The 20,878-nt window shown below is 36.9% G+C and overlaps 1 protein-coding gene across 1 annotated transcript; it reads right to left on the bottom strand.

Moving 5' to 3' along the window:
- Nucleotides 1-531: 531 nt before the first annotated feature.
- ABCF2 (ATP-binding cassette sub- F member 2) lies at nucleotides 532-20,042 on the bottom strand. Its single transcript, XM_051209803.1, has 13 exons — nucleotides 19,930-20,042; nucleotides 15,762-16,076; nucleotides 13,985-14,201; nucleotides 9,703-9,920; nucleotides 8,926-9,050; nucleotides 8,584-8,829; nucleotides 7,529-7,624; nucleotides 7,167-7,376; nucleotides 5,056-5,166; nucleotides 4,850-4,912; nucleotides 4,613-4,741; nucleotides 3,346-3,549; nucleotides 532-882 (listed from the first exon to the last, which is right to left on the bottom strand). The coding sequence occupies exons 2-13, from the start codon at nucleotides 15,964-15,966 to the stop codon at nucleotides 772-774; spliced, it is 1,935 nt and encodes a 644-aa protein (XP_051075267.1). The 5' UTR covers nucleotides 15,967-16,076; nucleotides 19,930-20,042; the 3' UTR covers nucleotides 532-771.
- Between the last annotated feature and the right edge of the window lie 836 nt (nucleotides 20,043-20,878).

Genomic DNA, 20,878 nt, shown 5'->3' with positions numbered 1-20,878 from the left:
AATGGTAACTTTGGGGATCCATTTATGGACCAATACTATGCGCATATTTTTATCGTATAATTGTTAAATAACTATACACATTCGTGTCCCTCTTATTATGAGCTTTATTTTGACCTATGGACTATTATTATACGATTTACCATTCTTGAATTATGCCGTCTATTAATTACTAGCTCCTACATTCATAGCCACATTTGGCCAAATCCTGTATAAATGTTGTTTCCTATTTTACTGGTACGATGTGGTCTGTCTGGTTGGTATATGAACCAAGTATGTTTGAAATAAATGATTCATGTCACACAGGCTGAGATTGGTGATCTGGACTTAACTGGCTGGGCTAGGCAGGAAGCGGAGCCGATGAGTACTCTAAACTGCTCGTAAGGATTTTACGCATCATTGGTCCGATCGATGATTCACTGCTCTCTAATTGGCGTTATCGTTACGTTATACATTAACAGGGCACACAGGCCACAAGTTATAACACATATCGTAAAAATAAATAGACTTGTGAATAAAAAAGGTCAAAAAAGCTGTCACTCCCAAAACTTTATATTTCTAAACAATAAACACAATATAACAGTGTTACATAAGAAATTTTGAGTCAAAATGTAGTTTTGCTAAACAGAATCTCAAAAATTACTATTTTTATCCAGGAAAAAAACAAAATAAAAATCTGTGAGAGGATTAAGACACAGAATATTTATAATGCTGTACATATAATATACCAATGTATATATTGATGATAAATCTTAGTAAAAGAATATTTATAAACTATTGACACTCATTTAAAACACCTCGCATCAAATGTTTTTTATAAGAGAAAATATCACCTTCCCAAGGAGTTACAGTGCCATTCTCACATACCCAGATTTCTTTTGCAACCTAAAAAAAAAAGAACACAAACGGTAAAAAATTATTAGTGAAGCAAAATTTATTTGATCCTTAAAAAAAAACATTGAACATCTTCAATATTCTCAATACAAAACATATCGTATTATATTGATCTCAATTTATTAGTAGTATAAAAAGGAATGATGATTGATATAAGAATATGTTGAATAGATTTCCAAGTAAATCGTGTAAACTTAAAAAGATTGAACAATCAATTCGTAATCATAAAGTAATAACTTCTGAAAATATCTTAGATGGTTTGCTTTCATTAATCAGATACTCTTTAACTAATATGGGTGGTCTAAAGTTAAATTAATATGTGAAGAGAACTGCAATTGGTCATTATGCTTTTAACAATTTTTCAATACATTTCACTGGAATTGTTAGTCACAATTTCGACAATTTAATTTTAAGTATATGTGCAAGGAAATTAAACAACGTCTAAGTAATTATTTCACAGTTATAAAAGCAACTGTGATTCAAATAGAAGGTAAGTAAAATTATACTGTAAAAATAACTTAGTATGGAAAACGTGATGTATGTGAGTCATAGGTACAGGTTTGTTTATCCCACAAAAACAGGAACACAGTAATCTATTTGTAAAACAATGTGTCACAACTATTACTGTAACTCTATTGCAGTGATCGACTTTAGTTACCCATAAAGACTGCATGAAGTTACAATGCTTCCAACCCTCGTTTCATGTAGTTCTACCAAGCGAAGCAGAATTGAAGTGATATTTCATATTTATTAATGCTATTTTTATAGATAGGTATTAGAAAAATTAATCCAGAAGAGTACTACAGATTTTTTGACCTGAAGGATTTCTGGCGAGAACGGTAAGTTTCAAAAAGTAGAGAGTGAATAACACAACGCTTAAAAAAGTTGTTCGACTAGTCTTAATTAGTTATCCAAAGTGATTTGGTATAATGAAATCACTAGTAATAATATAGTCCCTTCTTAAAGCTACTACTCAGCAAAGAGTTAGAACTTGTGATTTAAGTAACATGATCACTGAAGGACACTTATAATGAAAATATGAGTGATGACTAAATCGTTTTACTACTCCATTTTGAATCAGTAGGTAGGATGGTTTAAACAGCATTTAACATACTTCGTTTTTTTTGGGGGGGGGAATAGCCGTTGCCTTGCAGTGTCTAGTTCCATGTCTTATTCTGAATGTCCACTTTTGTAATCATATGATGATATTATCGAAATATACAACCAGGATAACCTCGTACATAATTTTCAACTTTATTCGGGTTAGTGAATGACGGAATAAATACGAGAATGAATTTTAGATACGTATATTACGTACACTCGTTGATCAAGACAGAAAACCAGAGAAACGAAGTGGAGAAATAAAAGATGGAGAGAGAGAGAAGCAAGGTGGAGAAGACAAGTGAGACAACTCCATATGGGCTTAACATAGGACTAGGCATTACGGCCCCATAGTCAAGCATATAAAAGTACGCTTTGGAAAAAGTTACATTACTACATTTAATATTGAGATAAAGAACAAGTACCAACAGACTGGAAAGAAGGACTTCTGATCAAAATACTGAAGAAAGGCGATCTTAGCAAGTGTGATAACTACAGGGGCATCACACGTCTCTCAATATTGGGAAAAGTCTTCAACAGGATATTGTTAAACTGAATGAAGGACTCCGTAGACGTCCAAATTCGAGACCAACAGGCTGGGTTCCGTAAGGATCGATCGTGAACAAATCAAATCGCAACTCTACGGATCAGTGTGGAACAATCAATTGAATGGAATTCATCACTCTACATCAACTTCATTGACTACGAGAAAGCACTTGACAGCGTGAACAGAACAACACTATGGAAGCTTCTGCGACACTACGACATGCCTCAGAAGATAGTCAATATCATACGGAATTCCTATAATAGATTAAACTGCAAAATCGTGCATGGAGGACAATGGACAGACTCATTCGAGGTGAAGACCGGTGATATGCAAGGTTGTTTACTCTCACCCTTTCTCTTTCTCCTAGTGATCGACTGGATCATGAAGACGTCAACATCTGAGGGGAAGCATGGGATACAGTGGACAGCTAGACGATCTAGACTTCGCAGATGATCTGGCCCTTCTATCACACACACAACAACAAACGCAGGAAAAGAAGACCAGTGTAGCAGCAGCCTCAGCAGCGGTAGGTCTTAATATACACAAAGGGAAAAGCAAGATTCTCCGATACAACACAGCGTGCACCAATCCAACCACAATTGACGGAGAAGATTTGGAAGATGTAAACACCTTTACATATTTGGGCAGTATCATTAATTGACACGGTGGATCTGATGGGTTGGAGAATGCTGGTTGGCGACCTATGCTCCATTGGGAGTAGCAGGCGAAGTAACTACATTTAATATACGGAATGTAGTCAAAGCTAGCATGAAGTTTCAAAAAGGAAAGGAAACTCGAAGACATACCTGAGATATTAGTCTAAAGTCATGGCTAACAAGTAGTAGACCACCTTCGAAATTATCGATAGCTTCAGCTAGTGAATCTATTGTTTCAATATCTAAATGATTTGTAGGCTCGTCAAGTAGCAAAAGATGAGGAGCTTTTTGAGCAAGCCACGCAAATATAATCCGACATCTTTGTCCATCAGATAATGTACGAATAGGGCATACCTGAAATTATACAGAAGTTTTGTAAATAGGTAACATGAGGTATTGACATATACTCCAAAGTGCCATGCCATATAAGTAACAAAATTACTGATAAACCTGTGTACGATAGTTGATATTACAATCATAGGAATCAGTCACATTATTGCTTAATGAAAAAGCGAATAAACCTTATTTATTGTACCTAATTAAATTTAATTAACCTTGTTCAAGTTAGACTGATGTTTGGAATGCTATGATAATTCTTTAAGAGAGAATGTTTTAGAAGTGTATGCATATATATATATACATCAGAACATTCATCTTTGGTACAGTTCACTTATAATAAACAAAAACTCTATATGATTATAGTATGGTAGTTATTCCGTTTAACCCTGCTTCGATTTGAGCACCCGGGCAGTATCCTAGCTCTCACACAAATCGAATGATTTATGTGGCGCATATCTGTTTAGTGCCTCCTTGTACCAATGCTTATGTGTTTAGATAATAATAATATTCTGTTAAACACACAGAAAATAATATTTAAATACTATTAGTTTGAAGTTATGGGGACTTTACAAAAGTACTAATTTGTTTTCATGCCTAGATAACCTAAGTATGTTTATTTAAATTCGTTCTATTTCTAAACTGGAGGGAATACTAGCTTTACTTCTGTTGTGAGATCTGACACAATATCAAAATAAAGCTAAACAATTAGTCTGGCAAAAATAGCATACCGAAACAGTGAATATGTACCACACACCACACCTGTAAAATATGATTTTATGCTTTAAAATCAACGAAAAACATAAATTCAAAGTATAAAATGAACGTGAAGTTTGATAAGTTGGCAAGCCAACAAATAATAGGCTACTAGCTTTAAAAAGTTGATGTTATTTATTTGCATAATAATCATAATTCGGACACAAAATTAGTCAACATGTATTCCGTTGGAAAGAAACAAATTAAGATATTGATTTCAAGAAAAAATGTTTACAATTTCAAAGCATAAATCCACCCAACCAAATAAATCCTTACCAAGTGGAAACATTTAACAAAAATTAATATGTTCAAATAAACAACTAACTTGTTGAGGCCCTGACAAGCCGTAACGTCCAAGTAATTTTCTCATATCATCACGTTCCTTAATTTCCGGATAACATTGCATCATCCAATCGACTGGACTCATATTAATATCTAACATTTCGTGTAGATGCTACGAAAAGCAATGAAATATTAACAATTTTAAAGTATGCTAATTATGCTTTCTAAAACATATTTTCACTTTTAACTAAAGGTAAGGTAAAAATGAATAGTCTCCCACCTGATGATAACGACCCATACGAACATGTGAATGTCGGCGAACAAGACCATCAGTTGGATCCAACTGTAATGAATTAAGCACAAAATAAATTTACTCAAGAAGCATGCAATATCTGTTAAAGTACTATGATGATTTATTCACAGTTCAAAATAAATGTGGTAGTATAGTGTAAATAAGTATCTAAAAGGATTAACTATAATGCCTACCTCAGCAGCGACTAACTTCAACAAAGTTGATTTCCCTGCACCATTCGGGCCGACTAAAGCAACACGACGATCTAAATCGATGGCCAAATCAATGTTACGATAAATCCAAGGCTACAAAACACAACTTTCAAGGTTGAGAACAGATCTAAGCTTTAAAATAAAATAAAATTTAACTTAACACATATAGCCGAGAAACTATTTTGATCTAGTCCATCCATTTAACTTGGATGCGTATATATTGTGATAACGTCTTACACCTTGTCCAGTTGTTACAGATGAATAAACATACAGATACCGTTGAAATGAATTCAAATGTTTACGAAACACTTGGTGATTCAATTCGTGTTAAAAATAATTAAACTATAACCACTTTATTTTAATCGGAAGTGTTAGTGGTAATTGAATAAAAAAATTTTAACTGGAAGAATTATTAATAAAAACAAGTCATTTTACACAGTAATTGGTATAACCACAATCTCCTTTTAGTCATTTTAAAATATTTAACTAAAAGATATTAAATTATTCGATTGATCAAACAATAACGTTACAGTCCTCACTAACATGTGTTTTTGAGTGATAGACAACCATCAATATTTTACGCTATGATTATTTACTTGTCAGGTTGAAGTCAGTCAGTCAGCTACAATGTAAGACTAGGTACATATATGTATCGGTCCAAGTTGTCATACCTCATTAACACAACAAGATGAACACCAAATACATATAAGTAGTTACTTCAATGGTAATAAAATATAAAAGAAATATTGCACATAAGGATATAATACAGGTTGAAGTAAACATCATAGTCTGAAAATAGAACACATTCATGTTTAAACTGTTGCTTTAATTAATCCCATCATCTATCGATGACATTGTAGGTGAGAAAGAAAGTATTAAAATGTGAAACGTTTATTATTTCTTAACTGACTAAAAAAAAGTTAGTCTCACGTATACTTATAAAAATATAAGTACTTGTTGCACTATAAACCATTTCATTTAAGATCAAATATTGTATTTATATATGTTGTTCACATTAATTAAATCCCATTTGTACATACGAATCTCAAGGTTTCATTTTATCATTCATGTCCATTAGTGAGTATCGTTACAGTAGATGCTAGAAATACTCCATGATTGAAACAGACCCAAAGAAGCACTTATTGAATAACCAGACTCTCCTATATTCCAGTGTACGTATTCAAGTCTAAATCGTAATAGCATTTGTGTCCACCTATTCTTAATTTTGTGGATTTGTGTTTTCATGGTAAATTGTTATGATAGGCTGGGAAGAGGTTGGACTAAGCTGAATAAATGGTAGCTCATTTTTGTTATAAAGAGAACTTATAAACAAATACTAACCAGAGATATAGAATGAAGACACTTTAAGTAGATAAGCATAATAAATCTGTGACTCGATACAAAGACTAACGATCCAGATTGCGAAAATAGTTTTAATATAGAGACAGGAAAGTCAGGAATCAAACCTAAATTGAAGTAGCGGTAAACTAAGCACTTCAAAAGGTTCATAGGAAATTGAACTCTGACACAAAACTAAGTTCAAAATTTGAATGGAGACAAAGAGTAGATGTCTTAGTATTACTGCAACAGATTCTGAGTTGTTTCATTGAGGAAGTTTAAACAATAAATATACTTTATATGTAAAGTAGATCAAGCAAAACATTTATGGTACTTTTTCTACTTTATACGGTCATTTTACAGAATGATATATTACTATACATTGTCGAGGAGTCTCGGTGATAAAAAGCAGTATCATTAATGGTGCTCGAAATTGTCAGCAGCCAACTAAGTAGCGGGTACACTGATAAATTATTCACTAATCTCACGTCCATGACTAAACAATGAACCACAAAGACGTATAATTTGTAGGTCGACAATTTATAATCAGGTTTCAGAGAAGTACACAGACGACATAGTAAAGTCATAACAGACGAATAGTAAAGGACCACAATATTCTTAAACAGTATTTTTGTGGGAATTATAATCATCAGTCATATGGTCGAATAAGTTATATGTTACTGTTTAATAGCAAATGCATTATGTAAGAAATGCTAAGATCAGCCAAAAGTCACTAGAATAATACTTAGTCTTACCTTATCTGGTCCATATCGAAAGCTAACTTGGTGAACTTGAATAACAGGTGGTGGTATTTTCCCAGGGTCAGGGAAGTAGAATGTCAGAGTCTTATCTCCCTCGACACGTTCAGCTAAACCGCCAGCTACCATTTTCTGTAAAACTTTCTCTTTGCTCTGTGCCTGACGTGCCATTTTTTTGTTTCCATGTCCAAATCTAGCTATGTAATCCTAGAAGTTAATAGAGGTTAAAGGAAAATACAATTAAGCTTTTTAACTACGCAGTTCGCTAGACCTAAAACTGAAGTCTCTAACTGACGATTAAAGAAAGCAATGAAAGTCTGGTTGAATTTGAAAATTCTTGACTTGATATGTTAACTTACCTTCATTGAAGCAATCTGATCTTGTTCCCATTTGAACCGCTTCATTTGATTTTCCTCCAACTCGCACCTAGTGCGTACATACTGATCGTAGTTACCCTGAATAAAAAAATTTAATAATAAAAATACTTAATAAATATTTCAGCTACTTATATACGTCGGAGTAATAGGCATGACGTGCTATTCAGTAGCGTCAGTTATAAACAACGTAGAACCTGACACGTAGATCGTTTCAGGGTGTCATACTACATTAGCATAACGAAACAAAATTATTTCTAGGAAAATCTAAGAATATTAGTAGTCGTAACATTATCAGTAGTAGTAGAAAAGCTTAAGTATAGGGGATATCTACCGGATATCCTCACATATATACAATTCTCAACAAATCATATAGTTTGATGAGAACCATATAATAATCTTTCAGCCGTAGTTAGCACAGGTCGTCCGAGCAAATTGCTAAGGCTTATAATCAATATAAACCCTTTCGGAAAAAACATTTCCCTACTGTCGACATCACCAACATAAAAAAGCGAGACATTTTTTATTTGACAAAATTCATGGAAAGATAGAACAATTTCAGTAAACGATTGTACGATTTCACAGTTTATTGTGATAATGTTCATGTGTTCAAATAAATAATACGATTTATTAATTATGCTTACATTACAATGTAAATTATAAATTAAGCCAGCTTTAAAAAATCATTTGACCGATTTAAGTACCGACCAATGGTTTAGAAACCCTTTGCAACCCGGTGGATGAGTACTTATGTACATAACACAAGAATATATATATATATATATATATATATATATATATATATATACGTGCACCTAAAATAAAACTACCTAGATGGAATTTTGGGTTATGTAAATAAAGTATCAAATAAGAGTATATGAGTGTTAGTTTAGATAAAACGGTGGTATATGTTCCTACTTGTGATCAATACTCCTATAAATGAATATATATAAACATCACGGAGTTAAAATACTATGAGTAAAACGAAGTTCAAATAAATCCATAATTATACTATATAATTAGAGAAAAAACGAACTTACACCGAAATAGGTCAATTTCTGCTTGTTCATCAGAATAATGTGGTTACAAACGCCATTCAAAAAATCTTGTGAATGTGATATTATAACTAAACACCGTGGATAATTGACTAGTTGACGTTCTAACCAAACGCATGCATTCAAATCCAAATGATTTGTTGGTTCATCCAGTAGCAGTAATGCAGGACGAACGAATAAAGCTCGGGCTAAAGCGATTCTCATTCGCCAACCACCACTAAAATGACGAACCTATGGGGAAAATTTTTATATAAAATCAACTATTGAGTTATAAAATGATTGGGTTTCACAGAATTCACGAACGATTCAATTCACTTTAAGTCTTACTTCTTTCTTTTGCATTTCGGCGGTAAATCCTAAACCATGAAGAAGTTCGGCTGCTTTTGCTTCAGCTTTATCCGCATCTAAATGGTCTAAGCGTTGATAAACCTCTAGTAAACGTTCATGTGTTTCTAAAATTGTGAGATTTGAAAAAATAATGTAAGCAAGCGTTTATTTTCGCATATAATGAGAACAATTACCAGCCTTAAATAGTCGTTACTGTATAAACCAAAGAAACATTTCGTAAAGAAAAACTTACCTTACCTCACGTTTATAAAATACATATGATTTATTACACCACATAATATTCTAGTAACAGAGATATGTGAGCAATGCAAACTCAATACCAGAATGAATTTACATACTACTCATAAAAAGTAGGCTTTTTGAATCTTATTAGACCGATACTACTCATTTAGATTATGTGAACTATACTAGTTTATGATGAAAAATGTTTGACAAGAGTTGAGTACGAATTACGAAATGCATAAATACTTTGTATAATGCACAGTTGAATAATAAATTTGTATTTCATCGGTTTTACTAGTTTTTTCGTGTAATTATCGTGGTAATTTCCAGCAATATAAACAGTTACTCTTTGAACTTTCTAGTTAATATTCATTGACTGACATATGAGTGTCTACTCAAAAAATATTATTATTTTTGTGACGTTACTATGTTCTTTAAGTCTACTTACAGAAAAAGTAAACCGGAAGAAGACGAATGACTTAAAAGCAAAAACACCGAATTAGGATGAATTAAACAGAGATTTATTAGTCTTACCAGGATCATCATCTAATGCCAATTGTGCAGCTTCTTGTTCTAAACGTACACGTTCTTCGTCAACTTCCATTACACACTCCAATGCAGTTTTGTTTGTTGGTGCCATTTCACGTTGCAACAGAAAAATATCAATGTGAGGTGGTACAGGAAGTTCTCCATTGGCTATTACAGCGAGAAGAGTAGATTTGCCACAACCATTTGAGCCAATCAATCCATATCTGAAATACAATACATACGGGATTTACATTTAACCATGTAAATAACGTTTTATTAGTCTTATAGATTTCAACCACAAAGTTTTATGTGACTTAAAGATCGGTTAATTGGCTCTCATAAATTCAATAAATGGAATTCCAAAAAATGAACACCATTAAAAATAACTCCAAGACTAAACATAACGATCGCTTTTGGCAATACATGACAGTAATTTAAAGAAATCAGTGTACAGTACATCTAAACCAGAAGTTAGTAAGATACATGTGAGATCTGTTTTATAGATGATATCTACAACACATGCCCCCAAATGCCCTGGTATGGCCGAGAGTGGGGTGGGCCCTCCCTCCCTCTCAAAATGCTCTCACACGGCCACGCCAGGGAAGTCCTTCTCACTGCCTTCTCGTGGCGGTGTTGTTTACGAACTTGAGAGGACGAAAAGTGAATGTCCGGCGCTTTAACCGGATTTCAAACCAATGGAGCACATGGGCTCCAGTATCCTGAGGGAACAAATGGCGTATGAACCAGTCGTTGAACACCGGCTACCATGGGACTGTATTTCCTCACGATGCTCCACTGCCTTGTGGATCAGACCTTTAGGTCAAAGGCTCGGGGTGTGGCCCCCTAAGAAAACCACCTGCTTCTGTCTGGGCACCCGGGCAGTATCACAGCCCACACACACACACACAAATATGGTGTGGCGCATATATATTTGGTGCCCTCTTGTACCAATATTTATGTGTTCAAATAAATAAAATAAATAATCTACAATAAATATTTCGCTTAATCATGAAAAACTGATACTTTTGTTTATTTCTTTTTGAATTGGAAGAACGTCAATTACTATTATTATGTGTATTTATGCGTTGAAATAGTTTATTTTTGAAGTCTCTTTCCTATACAATATTATCTGTAAACCATGGTTGGAAATGGTGCGTGACATGGTACAAATTTAGTTGCAGAGGCGTAGTCCAATTCATTGTCGTCCTATTTAATTCGACAATATGGGAGAGGATCTACGCGACCAAATATAGAATGGAATCATTATAAACAACGACGTATTTAAGTAAGAAGAGAGCAGAGACTTCGTATTTATTTATTACACCACAAAATCGGTAAGAACACTCTTGAGTCTGGCGCCTTAGACCGCTCGGCCACTCCGCCTGTAGCTCTTCTAGAGTTACTGCCGGTTACAAGCCCGGGTAAAGGAGGAGGGTTGGGCATGGGGTTAGCGTCCCCATCCCGTAGAAAACTAACTCGCTAAAAAAACGCTTACCAGAAAAAATAATTCAAGCCATTTAAACTCTGCCCTGAAAGTTAGAAGGTCTTCCTTTAGAAGAATTATGACGCTTCATAGTGAAAGCCGAGTTCCTTCGGAAGCCACGAGGCCGATGCCCCTTCTAACAACCATAGCAAAATTTTTTATAGGTACATGGAACGTCCGAACAATGTGGGAGACCGGGAAGACAAGTCAAATAACAACGGGAATGAGGAGATACAACTTGGTAGTACTGGGAACCAGAGAAACCCATTGGACCCAAGCTGGACAACAAAGGCTAAATACGGGAGAGAAGCTACTATACTCATGAAGAGGAAAATGCTCCGCACACTCAGGGAGTTGCCCTAATGCTGTCCAAAATAGCACGAAATGCACTCGTAGGATGGGAATCTCACGGATCAAGAATCATCAAAGCATCATTCAAAACAACGAAGGAGGGGATCACAATGAATATTATCCAATGTTATGCACCCACCAATGATATCGACGACGACATTAAAGATCAATTTTACGAGCGGCCGCAGTCAATCATTGAGAAATGCCCAAGGAAGGACCTAACTATTCTGATGGGAGATCTAAGTGCCAAAGTTGGAATAGACAACACCGGATATGAAGATATCATGGGACGACATGGACTGGGTGAGAGAAACGAAAATGGAGAAAGATTTGCAAATCTGTGTGCATTCAACAAATTGGTCATAGGAGGCACAATATTTCCAAACAAACGTATACACAAAGCTACATGGATCTCACCGGACCACACTACAGAGAACCAGATAGACCATATCTGCATCAATAAAAAATTCCGAAGGACAATGGAAGATGTGAGAACCAGGAGAGGAGCTGACGTAGCTTCAGATCACCACCTAGTTGTAGCTAATTTAAAACTGAAGCTAAAGGAGAACTGGACAACTGGACAAACAGCACTACAAAGGTTTGATAGTGTAGATAGGAGAACGTTACGGAAACTTCTTCGACACTACGGCGTTCCTGAGAAGATTGTCAACATTATCCGGAACTCATACAACGGACTATAGTGCAAGGTTGTGCATGGAGGACAGCTGACAGATGCATTCCAAGTAGGGACCGGAGTCAGACAAGGCTGTCTACTCTCTCCCTTCCTCTTTCTTCTGCTGGTCGACTGGATTATGAAGACCTCGACATCTGAGGGAAAACACGGAATACAATGGACAGCTCAGAATCAATTAGACGATTTGGACTTCGCAGATGAACTAGCCCTCCTATCGCATATACACGAACAGATGCAGAAAAGACAGCCAGTGTAGCAGCAGTCTCTGCATCAGTAGACCTCAGTATACACAAAAGGAAAACCAAGGTCCTCAAATTCAAAACGGAGAACAGCAATCCAATCACTCTTGATGTCGAAACTGGAAGATGTAGAATCCTTCACATACTTGGGAAGCATCATCGATGAACAAGGAGGTTCAGATGCAGACGTAAAGGCGAGAATTGGAAAAGCAAGGACAGCATTCCTACAGTTGAAGAACATATGGAACTCAAAACAACTTTCAACCAATATCAAAGTGAGAATCTTCAATACGAATGTCAAGGCAGTTCTACTGTATGGAGCTGAAACTTGGAGAACTACAACAACCATCAAGAAGGTGCAAGTATTTGTAAATAGCTGTCTACGCAAGATACTCAACATCCATTGGCCGGATACCATCAGCAACAGCCTTCTGTGGGAGAGAACAAACCAGCTTCCAGTTGAAGAAGAAATTAGGAAAAGATGATGGAAATGGATAGGACATACACTAGGCAAATCGTCAAACTGTATCACGAGACAAGCCAACTTGGAATCCTGAAGAGAAGCGGAAAAGAGGAATGCCAAAGAACACATTACGTTGGGAAATAAAAGCAGATATGGAAAGGATGAATAACAACTGGAAGGAGCTGGAAAGGATTGGCCCAAGACAGGGTTGGATGGCGAATGCTGGTGGGCGGCCTATGTTCCTTCACGAGGAGTAACAGGAGTAAATGTAAATGTAAATGTCAATCGGTAAGCATCATATATATTGTATTTTACAAGGTGTAGCAACAAGTAAGAAAAGGTGAACCATGGGAAAATAAAACCATACAAAAGCCAATAATATCGATGTGGACGGATATAATAATATTCAGTTTCATTTGTTCTTTTTGACGATAATTTCATATTTCTATTAGTCAAAATTAGTTCCAATCCTTGAACATTCCTCCTGTTGATGTGCTATGACACATGACTTAAAGTGACATATTCATACTAGCTCCTACCTGAATGATGACTGGTGACATATAACTTAGTAATGTGACACCTATTTCGACGATAAATCAAGCTAACTAATTTTGTATTAGACATAAATCGAAAAAAAAAGTATGTGTACAAAGAAAACTAGTTGGGACAGCCTTTCTAACAATTTTTAATTAACTGTCACATCTCAAACGACCTTTTACTGCTCCATAGCGGTTCATTTCACCATACATGAAAATTTAGCGAATATAAGCACAGGGTTATTATGAGTAGAGAAAAAGTGACAGATTTCTTAACTAAATTAAGATACCACCCAAACGACCAGATCGAATGGGTTCAGAACCTAGATTTCTAAAATGCATGGTTTGACAATCTCAGAAACCACTTGTTAGACTTAGATGGAGTATTTGTATTTACTAGTATCTCCGTTACCTTACAAGACTAAATAGGTTCATAAAGACCCTTAAAATCAAACATGTTTAGGAAAGATCATGTAAGCAGATGAATCATAACACAAGGCAATAGTAAACTAAATGACAAACCTTCGACCATTGTTTAATTCCAAACGAGTATCAGCTAATAAAGCTTTTCCATGAAAAGTGATACTTAAATTTGAAAACTGCACATCTCTAGCTTCAGGATGAGAAGCTAGGACTCCAGTAACGGACCGATAAGCGGCAACACGTTCACTAACAAGATCCAAGCATTCCAAGGTTTCAACCAACGCCTGATGCACTTCCTTATTTTCATCGTCACTACCTAAACAAAAATTCCGAAGATAAATCCATATACACGAGGATTCATTAGCTAATAGTAACAGTAGTAGTGGTATCAGTGATAGTAAGAAATATAAGATAGAGCAGATGATCCGAGGATGAATTCACGGAATAAGAGGTAGAAAATAGTTTGGAAATTCGAGATCCAGAAGTAAACGAATGAATGCATATGTGCATCACTTACTGACTAGTCATTTTGTGTATTTTGATTTAATTCTTGATTTCGAATTTAGTAACCCATATTAATTAAACTGAATGGTAGGTGCATATATCGATCATTTAGGGTGTATTCAGTCTGTTAGTGGTCCAATCTTTTGGAATATACGATGTCGAAACTCCCGGGTCGTTTCCGTGGCAAATTACGGTCAAATAAAAAATCCCTTATTAGTATAGGGGTTGTGGAGATTATTAAGTTTTTGATTGAGATCATGAACCGATTGATGTTAGACCATCACAATTGAAAACCTGGAAGCACTGTGCTTCATGATCTCAATCAAAAACTTAATAATCTCCACAACCCCTATACTAGTAATCAACATGTGCTCACTAGTGACTAGCTTCGTGAGGGAATTCTCGGAGTTCTAATGAGAAGCCGTGACCAGTGGAGCTAATCCTTGTCGGGTAGAGACAGGTATCTACCTCAGTACAACGGAAGTTGGTCACGCAATATCGTGGATTGGTTGATGTTAGAAACTATCACCATTGGATGCTGGCTCAGTGGTCCAGCTGGTTAAACGTTCGCGCGCGAGACCGAAGGCCCTGGGTTTGAATCCCGCGAGCGGGATCGTGGATGCGCACTGCTGAGGAGTCCCACAATAGGACGAAACGACCGTCCAGTGCCTCCAGGTTTCCAATTGTGATGGTCTAACATCAATCGGTTCATGATCTCAATAAAAAATCCCTTATTTTCAATCCCAACAACCGAAGCTAAGATAAAATCCAGGATTAGTTCTTCCAAAAGTCTTCTTGCCTCCAAAACGCCAAATGAGATGTAGAAAGTGAAACAGTCGTTAATAAAATAGTGTGGCACAAATGTAAGTTAATAAAAGTCATATTATATTAGCACAGTGCGATGAAACTAACAAGATAGATAACAAACGAGTCGAAGTAACCGTAATAGTGATGACAATGAAACTAAACATTAAAGAATGATATTAATTAAATGAAGGGACGATTTGATGAGTACGTTAACTAGTCACTAAAACCTGGCGTTTGATGTCACTTCGTATTATATGATGTCTCACATAATCCTGCGAGGTGATCTGATAAGCAGAGGGTTATTAATTAAAAGTCATTATTGAGTCAGCGGCTTAGAATGTTAGATTGTAATTTTCTAAGGCTATCAATTCGGCACATCAAAAAGAATGACCAGGTAACTGAACACAGAAATGATCATCAAGCGATTAAAGTATAGAAGTTGACATCCAATCGTGCTAGTACGAAGCGAACGTAAATGGATCCTAGTTTACTGCATCATAAAGTATTGTCTTGGGAAAACAATGACTCAACATACTAGGACTCAAGCATTACTAAACGAACTTACCCACGAAGTCATCATCACGTATCTGATTGTGATTAGAAGACTGAGACACTAACCCATTTTGCGAAATAGAATTGGTTCCCTTATCAGTCTTTACATCACTCTCATTATCCAACACCGTTGATACTGACCGCGTTTGCTTCTGATTTCGCTTTTTGACTGCATCTTTCTTCGCTTGAGCCTTTTTCTTTTTATCCTCAGATGGCATATTTTTCCTTTACAAACGACCCGTTCCAAGAAGCAGCAAGTGACTTTTCACAGAAACGCCGATTGAAAATATGCAGTGAACACAAGGTAACCCACCAAATAAGCAACTACCTAATAATGAGGAAGTAACATAAAAAAGTGCTTTGTGATGTAGTCAAGTGAATGAATTTAAGTCCCGAGATACGACAGAAAGCACAAGCGGGCATCAGTAGAAGAGACATGGACTCATTTCAGGTAGTTACAAAATCTGGTAACTCAACCATATATACCCTGGACAGTTCCAAAGAAGAAGAAACACGGCCATCCCTGGATAGGTCGGGATATTCAATGTTTACTAAGACAAAAGAAGAAATATTGGAAAGTTGCCATCAACCTTGACACAGCAAGTGCTATGGAACGCTACAGGTCGGTAAGAAATAAGTGTATAATTAAAATCCGGGAGGCTCAGAGAAAATATGAAATGCAGTTGGCACAATCTGCAATCAGGCAGCCTAAGAGACCATTATCGTACATAAATTACAGAACACGGATGTAGCATTCGATTCCCAACCTAATTAAGAGAGCGGATCTAAAATGATAGAGGATGATCAGCAAAATGCAGAGGCTATGGCAAACTATTTCAGGGCAGCTTTCACTCAGGAGCCCCTTTTAGACAAAGAACTAGACTCAAATACAAAGTCAACAAACCGTCTGCCCAACGTGGACTTTGATCAAAATGATGTACTTAAGGCTTTTAGCACGGAAAAGTCAACAGGACTAAATGAACTACACCCCAAAATCCTGAGAAAAATTGCACAACATATTGCAGCCCCACTAACTGTGATATTCAATATGTCACTTGACCAAGGTGTGTTACCTACGGACTAGAAGGATGCAATCGTCACTCCAATACACAAAGCAGGACAACTTCCATCGAACTACAGACCTGTCAGCCTCGCCAGTGTTGTGGTTAAAATATTGGAAAGAATAGTCAAAAAGACCATAATAACACTCATGGAAGCCAACAACTTGTTAAACAGCAAACAATATGGTTCCAGAAAAGATTATCTTGCACAACAAATCTCTTTGTAGCAAGGGAGCAATGGATAAAGGCTTTAAACAATGGAAATCAGTGAATACTGTCTACATAGACTTCAGCAAAGCATAAGGTGCCAAAAAATAGACTGCTCTTGAAGCTGGAAAATCTAGGGACTGCTAGACCTCTCCTAAAATGGCTTAAGTATTTCCTGGTAGGTCATGGACAGAAAGTAGGAGTAAATTCCAAGTGCTCCACTTGAAGACCAGTACTTATTGGAGTACCGCAAGGTTCTGTTCTAGGCCCTTTACTTTTTATACTGTAACAATGCAACAACAATACCAGGATGTTCGGGATGTGTTTCTCCCCCTCTATAAGCAAATTGTTGCTCCAGCACTAGCCTGCGTCAACACCTGAACTAACGATAGGGACTGAAGTAGTCCAACGCGTTGACGACTTCCCTTATCCTGGAAGTCTTATCAACCCTAATGGATTGGTGTCTGGTTTTTGCGAACTTACGTCGCCTATGAGGAAGGCGAGATATCCGTCTATCAATTAATAGACGAGTATACTGTGCAGCAGTTCGTTCTGTTCTACTTTACGGCGGCGAAAAGTGGCCACTAAGAGTAGAAGATACTCGTAAATTGCTAGTGTTTGATCACAAATGTCTTAGAAATATTGCTCGCATCTGCTGGGATCACCGGGCAAGTAATAGTGAGGTTAGGTGAAGGGTATTAAGGAGTGGTTGTAAATCTTCACTGACTGAGACAGTTGGGCGACGTGTTACGTATGCCTGAACACCATTTACCACGACACGCAATCCTAACAAGTGTTGGAGATGGCTGGAAGGAAGTTAGGGGCGGCCAAACCAAAATGTGACATCAGTTCCTGAAGTCACTAACTTCTAGTCTGAGCCACGCTGGTGGATGCAGACTACTCGGTTTGGATCCGCGTGACTATCGTGACCAATGGTCGGAGACTCTGGGTGACATGGCTCAGAACTGATCACAATAGTGTCGGTGTATACACTCTCTGTTTTCCCTTAAACTGAGACTAAAATTGCTTTATATCTTCCTTTTTACCAACTAATTCTTTCGGTATAATATCCTTATACACAATCTTTCTTTTATATATTACTACCACTGAAGTGACTAGTTCTATGAATTTGGTGTTCATCATGTTGTGTTAATAAGGTATGGCAACTTGGACCGATGTATATATGTACCTAGTCCTACGCTGTAGCTCACTGACTATGTAAATGACTTCCCAAGTATAGTTGAGTCTCCAATATTTATTTATTTATTTATTTGTACACATATTGGTACAAGGGGGCACCAGATACATATGCGCCACATAGTCCCCAATGTTGTCATACGCTGATGTAAAAATCTGGCGAGAAATAACGGGAGACGCAGATGCATGCGCACTTCAGGCAGACTTAAATATTGTGATTAGATGGTCTAAAGAGTGGTTGATACCTATCGACACGGCCAGGTGTGCCAACATACACTTCGGGGATATAAAGGTAAGTAGGTACAACATAGAGGAAGTGCCTGTGCACGTGGTCCAACCTCACAAGGATCTTCACGTGACAGTGAGTCAAGATCTTAAGACTACGGCTCACTGCTAGGGGGTTGCAGCTAAGGGGTTTAGAACCCTATGGGCTTTAAACCGGACATTCACAAAGTTAGATACTACCATATTCACTATTCGATACACAACCTTAGTAAGAATTAAGTTTGAAAATTGCGTTCAGGCTGCAAGCCCCTATTTGAGAGGTGACTTGGATATCCTGGAAAAAATACACAGGGCAGCTACATGTACAGTTCCAGAACTCCGGGGTTTACCATACAAAGGGCGGTTTGAAAAGCTAGACCTCTTTACTCTATCCTATCGCAGATTAAAAGGTGATCTGATTTTGATGTATGGAATCCTAAGAATTGATTTTGGACCCAATATATCTTCTCTTTTTCAGTAAATTGAGGCATTTCAGAGGACATAGAAGGCAAGCAGAAAAGCCGAAAACGAACAAAATACCGGTGGCATACAGGTTTTCGCATCAAGCCATCAATTCTTGGAACCTGTTACCCGAAGCAGTGTTGTGTGCACCTTCAATTGATTCAGTTAAGAGAAGACCAGACACTCAGAAGCATACTAGAAAAAGAATAACATAGGCCGCATGTGTTCTGTCCTTACTACACGAATCTGAAATCTTATATCAGTGAGAAACAGGATTTGTGTTACGAAGATGAACAGCACGAAATCTGCTATTTTAGGACGAACAGCAAGTATTAACTGGTGAAATTGGATTCAAACAGAAGGGACTGCAGTCCAGTTACCTATTGTAAATAAGTTTGTAGATACAAATGTCAATACTGAAAGTCAACTATTACCAGCTGGTATACTTTTGACAGCTAAGGCTTCTCCAGTTTAACTGCTACAAATAAGTGAAGTGCGAAGACATACTAACCCAGTAATTACGAACTATTAACAATAGGTCATATCGTTCAGCAACTACTGCATTGTGCTCCAAGAATGATCTTAATAGGTCAAATCAAAAAGTTCATGCGGCCGACATTCAGTAGGTAAATTGCTTTTCAGAGACTCCAGCAAAACGCTAGTGATCACACTATTAGTATAAATACCTAGTATACTACGTAAGCATGTAACAAACATTGCAATAGTATGATCAATTGATTAATCTCTAAAAACTGAAGAGAATCCTCATGTGGATCACAAATATATATATATATATATGTCCTTATATTATGTACCCAATCTCCCGATTTTGGGGTTCCCCCAATTTTTGGGGAGTTTTGTACTATTTCCCCAAAATTTTCTATGGCCGCTATAGAGAAGCCGCGACTTCCCCAAAATAGAAAGACTGGATAGGTTCAACCTATCTAGTATCTTTATTTTTACATAAATAAGAAGAGTACCAACACAAACCAGCTTATTAGCAGTGGATTATGACAATCCCTATCACCATACTTCCAAGTCAAATTGTGCAAAGAAGACTACGTTACCTTCAAAAGTGCATGACCTAACGTACAAGTTCTGCCATCGCGCCGCTAGAGGCCGAACGAGAAACACATGTATATCAAGTTCTTGGACAAATATTTAAGGATTATTAGCAAAATTTCGTAACGAAAACTCTTCGCCTTCCCTCCTATCCCCACCTAGCTTCAAGGAAGTAGATTTGCTGAAGATGCATTTTCTGAAACAGATTTCCCAGTTGTCAAATCCTTTACTTCCTGTGCGTTCACAGAAATGAAGTCATAACTGATGAACGCTTAATTGGCTTGACGCGGTAAATAAATCTCCAAAATTAATAGCTCTGTAAGTCTTCGATATTTGATGCTGACCGCATTGGTTTAAATGGACTCATCAAGCTAAAGACGCTCAGTCACGCATATGCGCCAGATCACGAGTGGGTACGTCGTGCTTCACATCTCCTACAACCTCTAACCAGCCTAGATTAATCACTTACCGGTATATCCGTATTCTATCAAATATATCTACTTAGGTTTCAGACCTTTCCGCCATCCTCATTTCAGTTAACGTCATTTCAGCCCGACAGCATCGACACTTGGTTCCGATACGCAGAACCTGAATTCCACAAACACGTCTTAACAGACCCACGTGCATAATTTATCGCAGAAGTGAAGAAACTACAGCGCGATTTCAATAGTAGGTCACACCTAGTATGTTTACAAGTGATGTCTCGGAACCTTACGAAACACTAAAAAAGGCTATTCTTAAACGCGGAGACCGACAAAGGTTAGATCAACTCTTCAACAACATCAATCTACAACATGACTGAAAAACAGACATGTTTCTACGAGTGAGAAAGGTCATTGATCAACGGAGGTTTGACGAGGGCATGTTTAGACAGCTC

This window comes from Schistosoma haematobium, chromosome 1, assembly GCF_000699445.3.
Source record: "Schistosoma haematobium chromosome 1, whole genome shotgun sequence".
NCBI classification, from domain to species: domain Eukaryota; kingdom Metazoa; phylum Platyhelminthes; class Trematoda; order Strigeidida; family Schistosomatidae; genus Schistosoma; species Schistosoma haematobium.
This window is presented reverse-complemented; position numbering and strand designations above follow the sequence as displayed.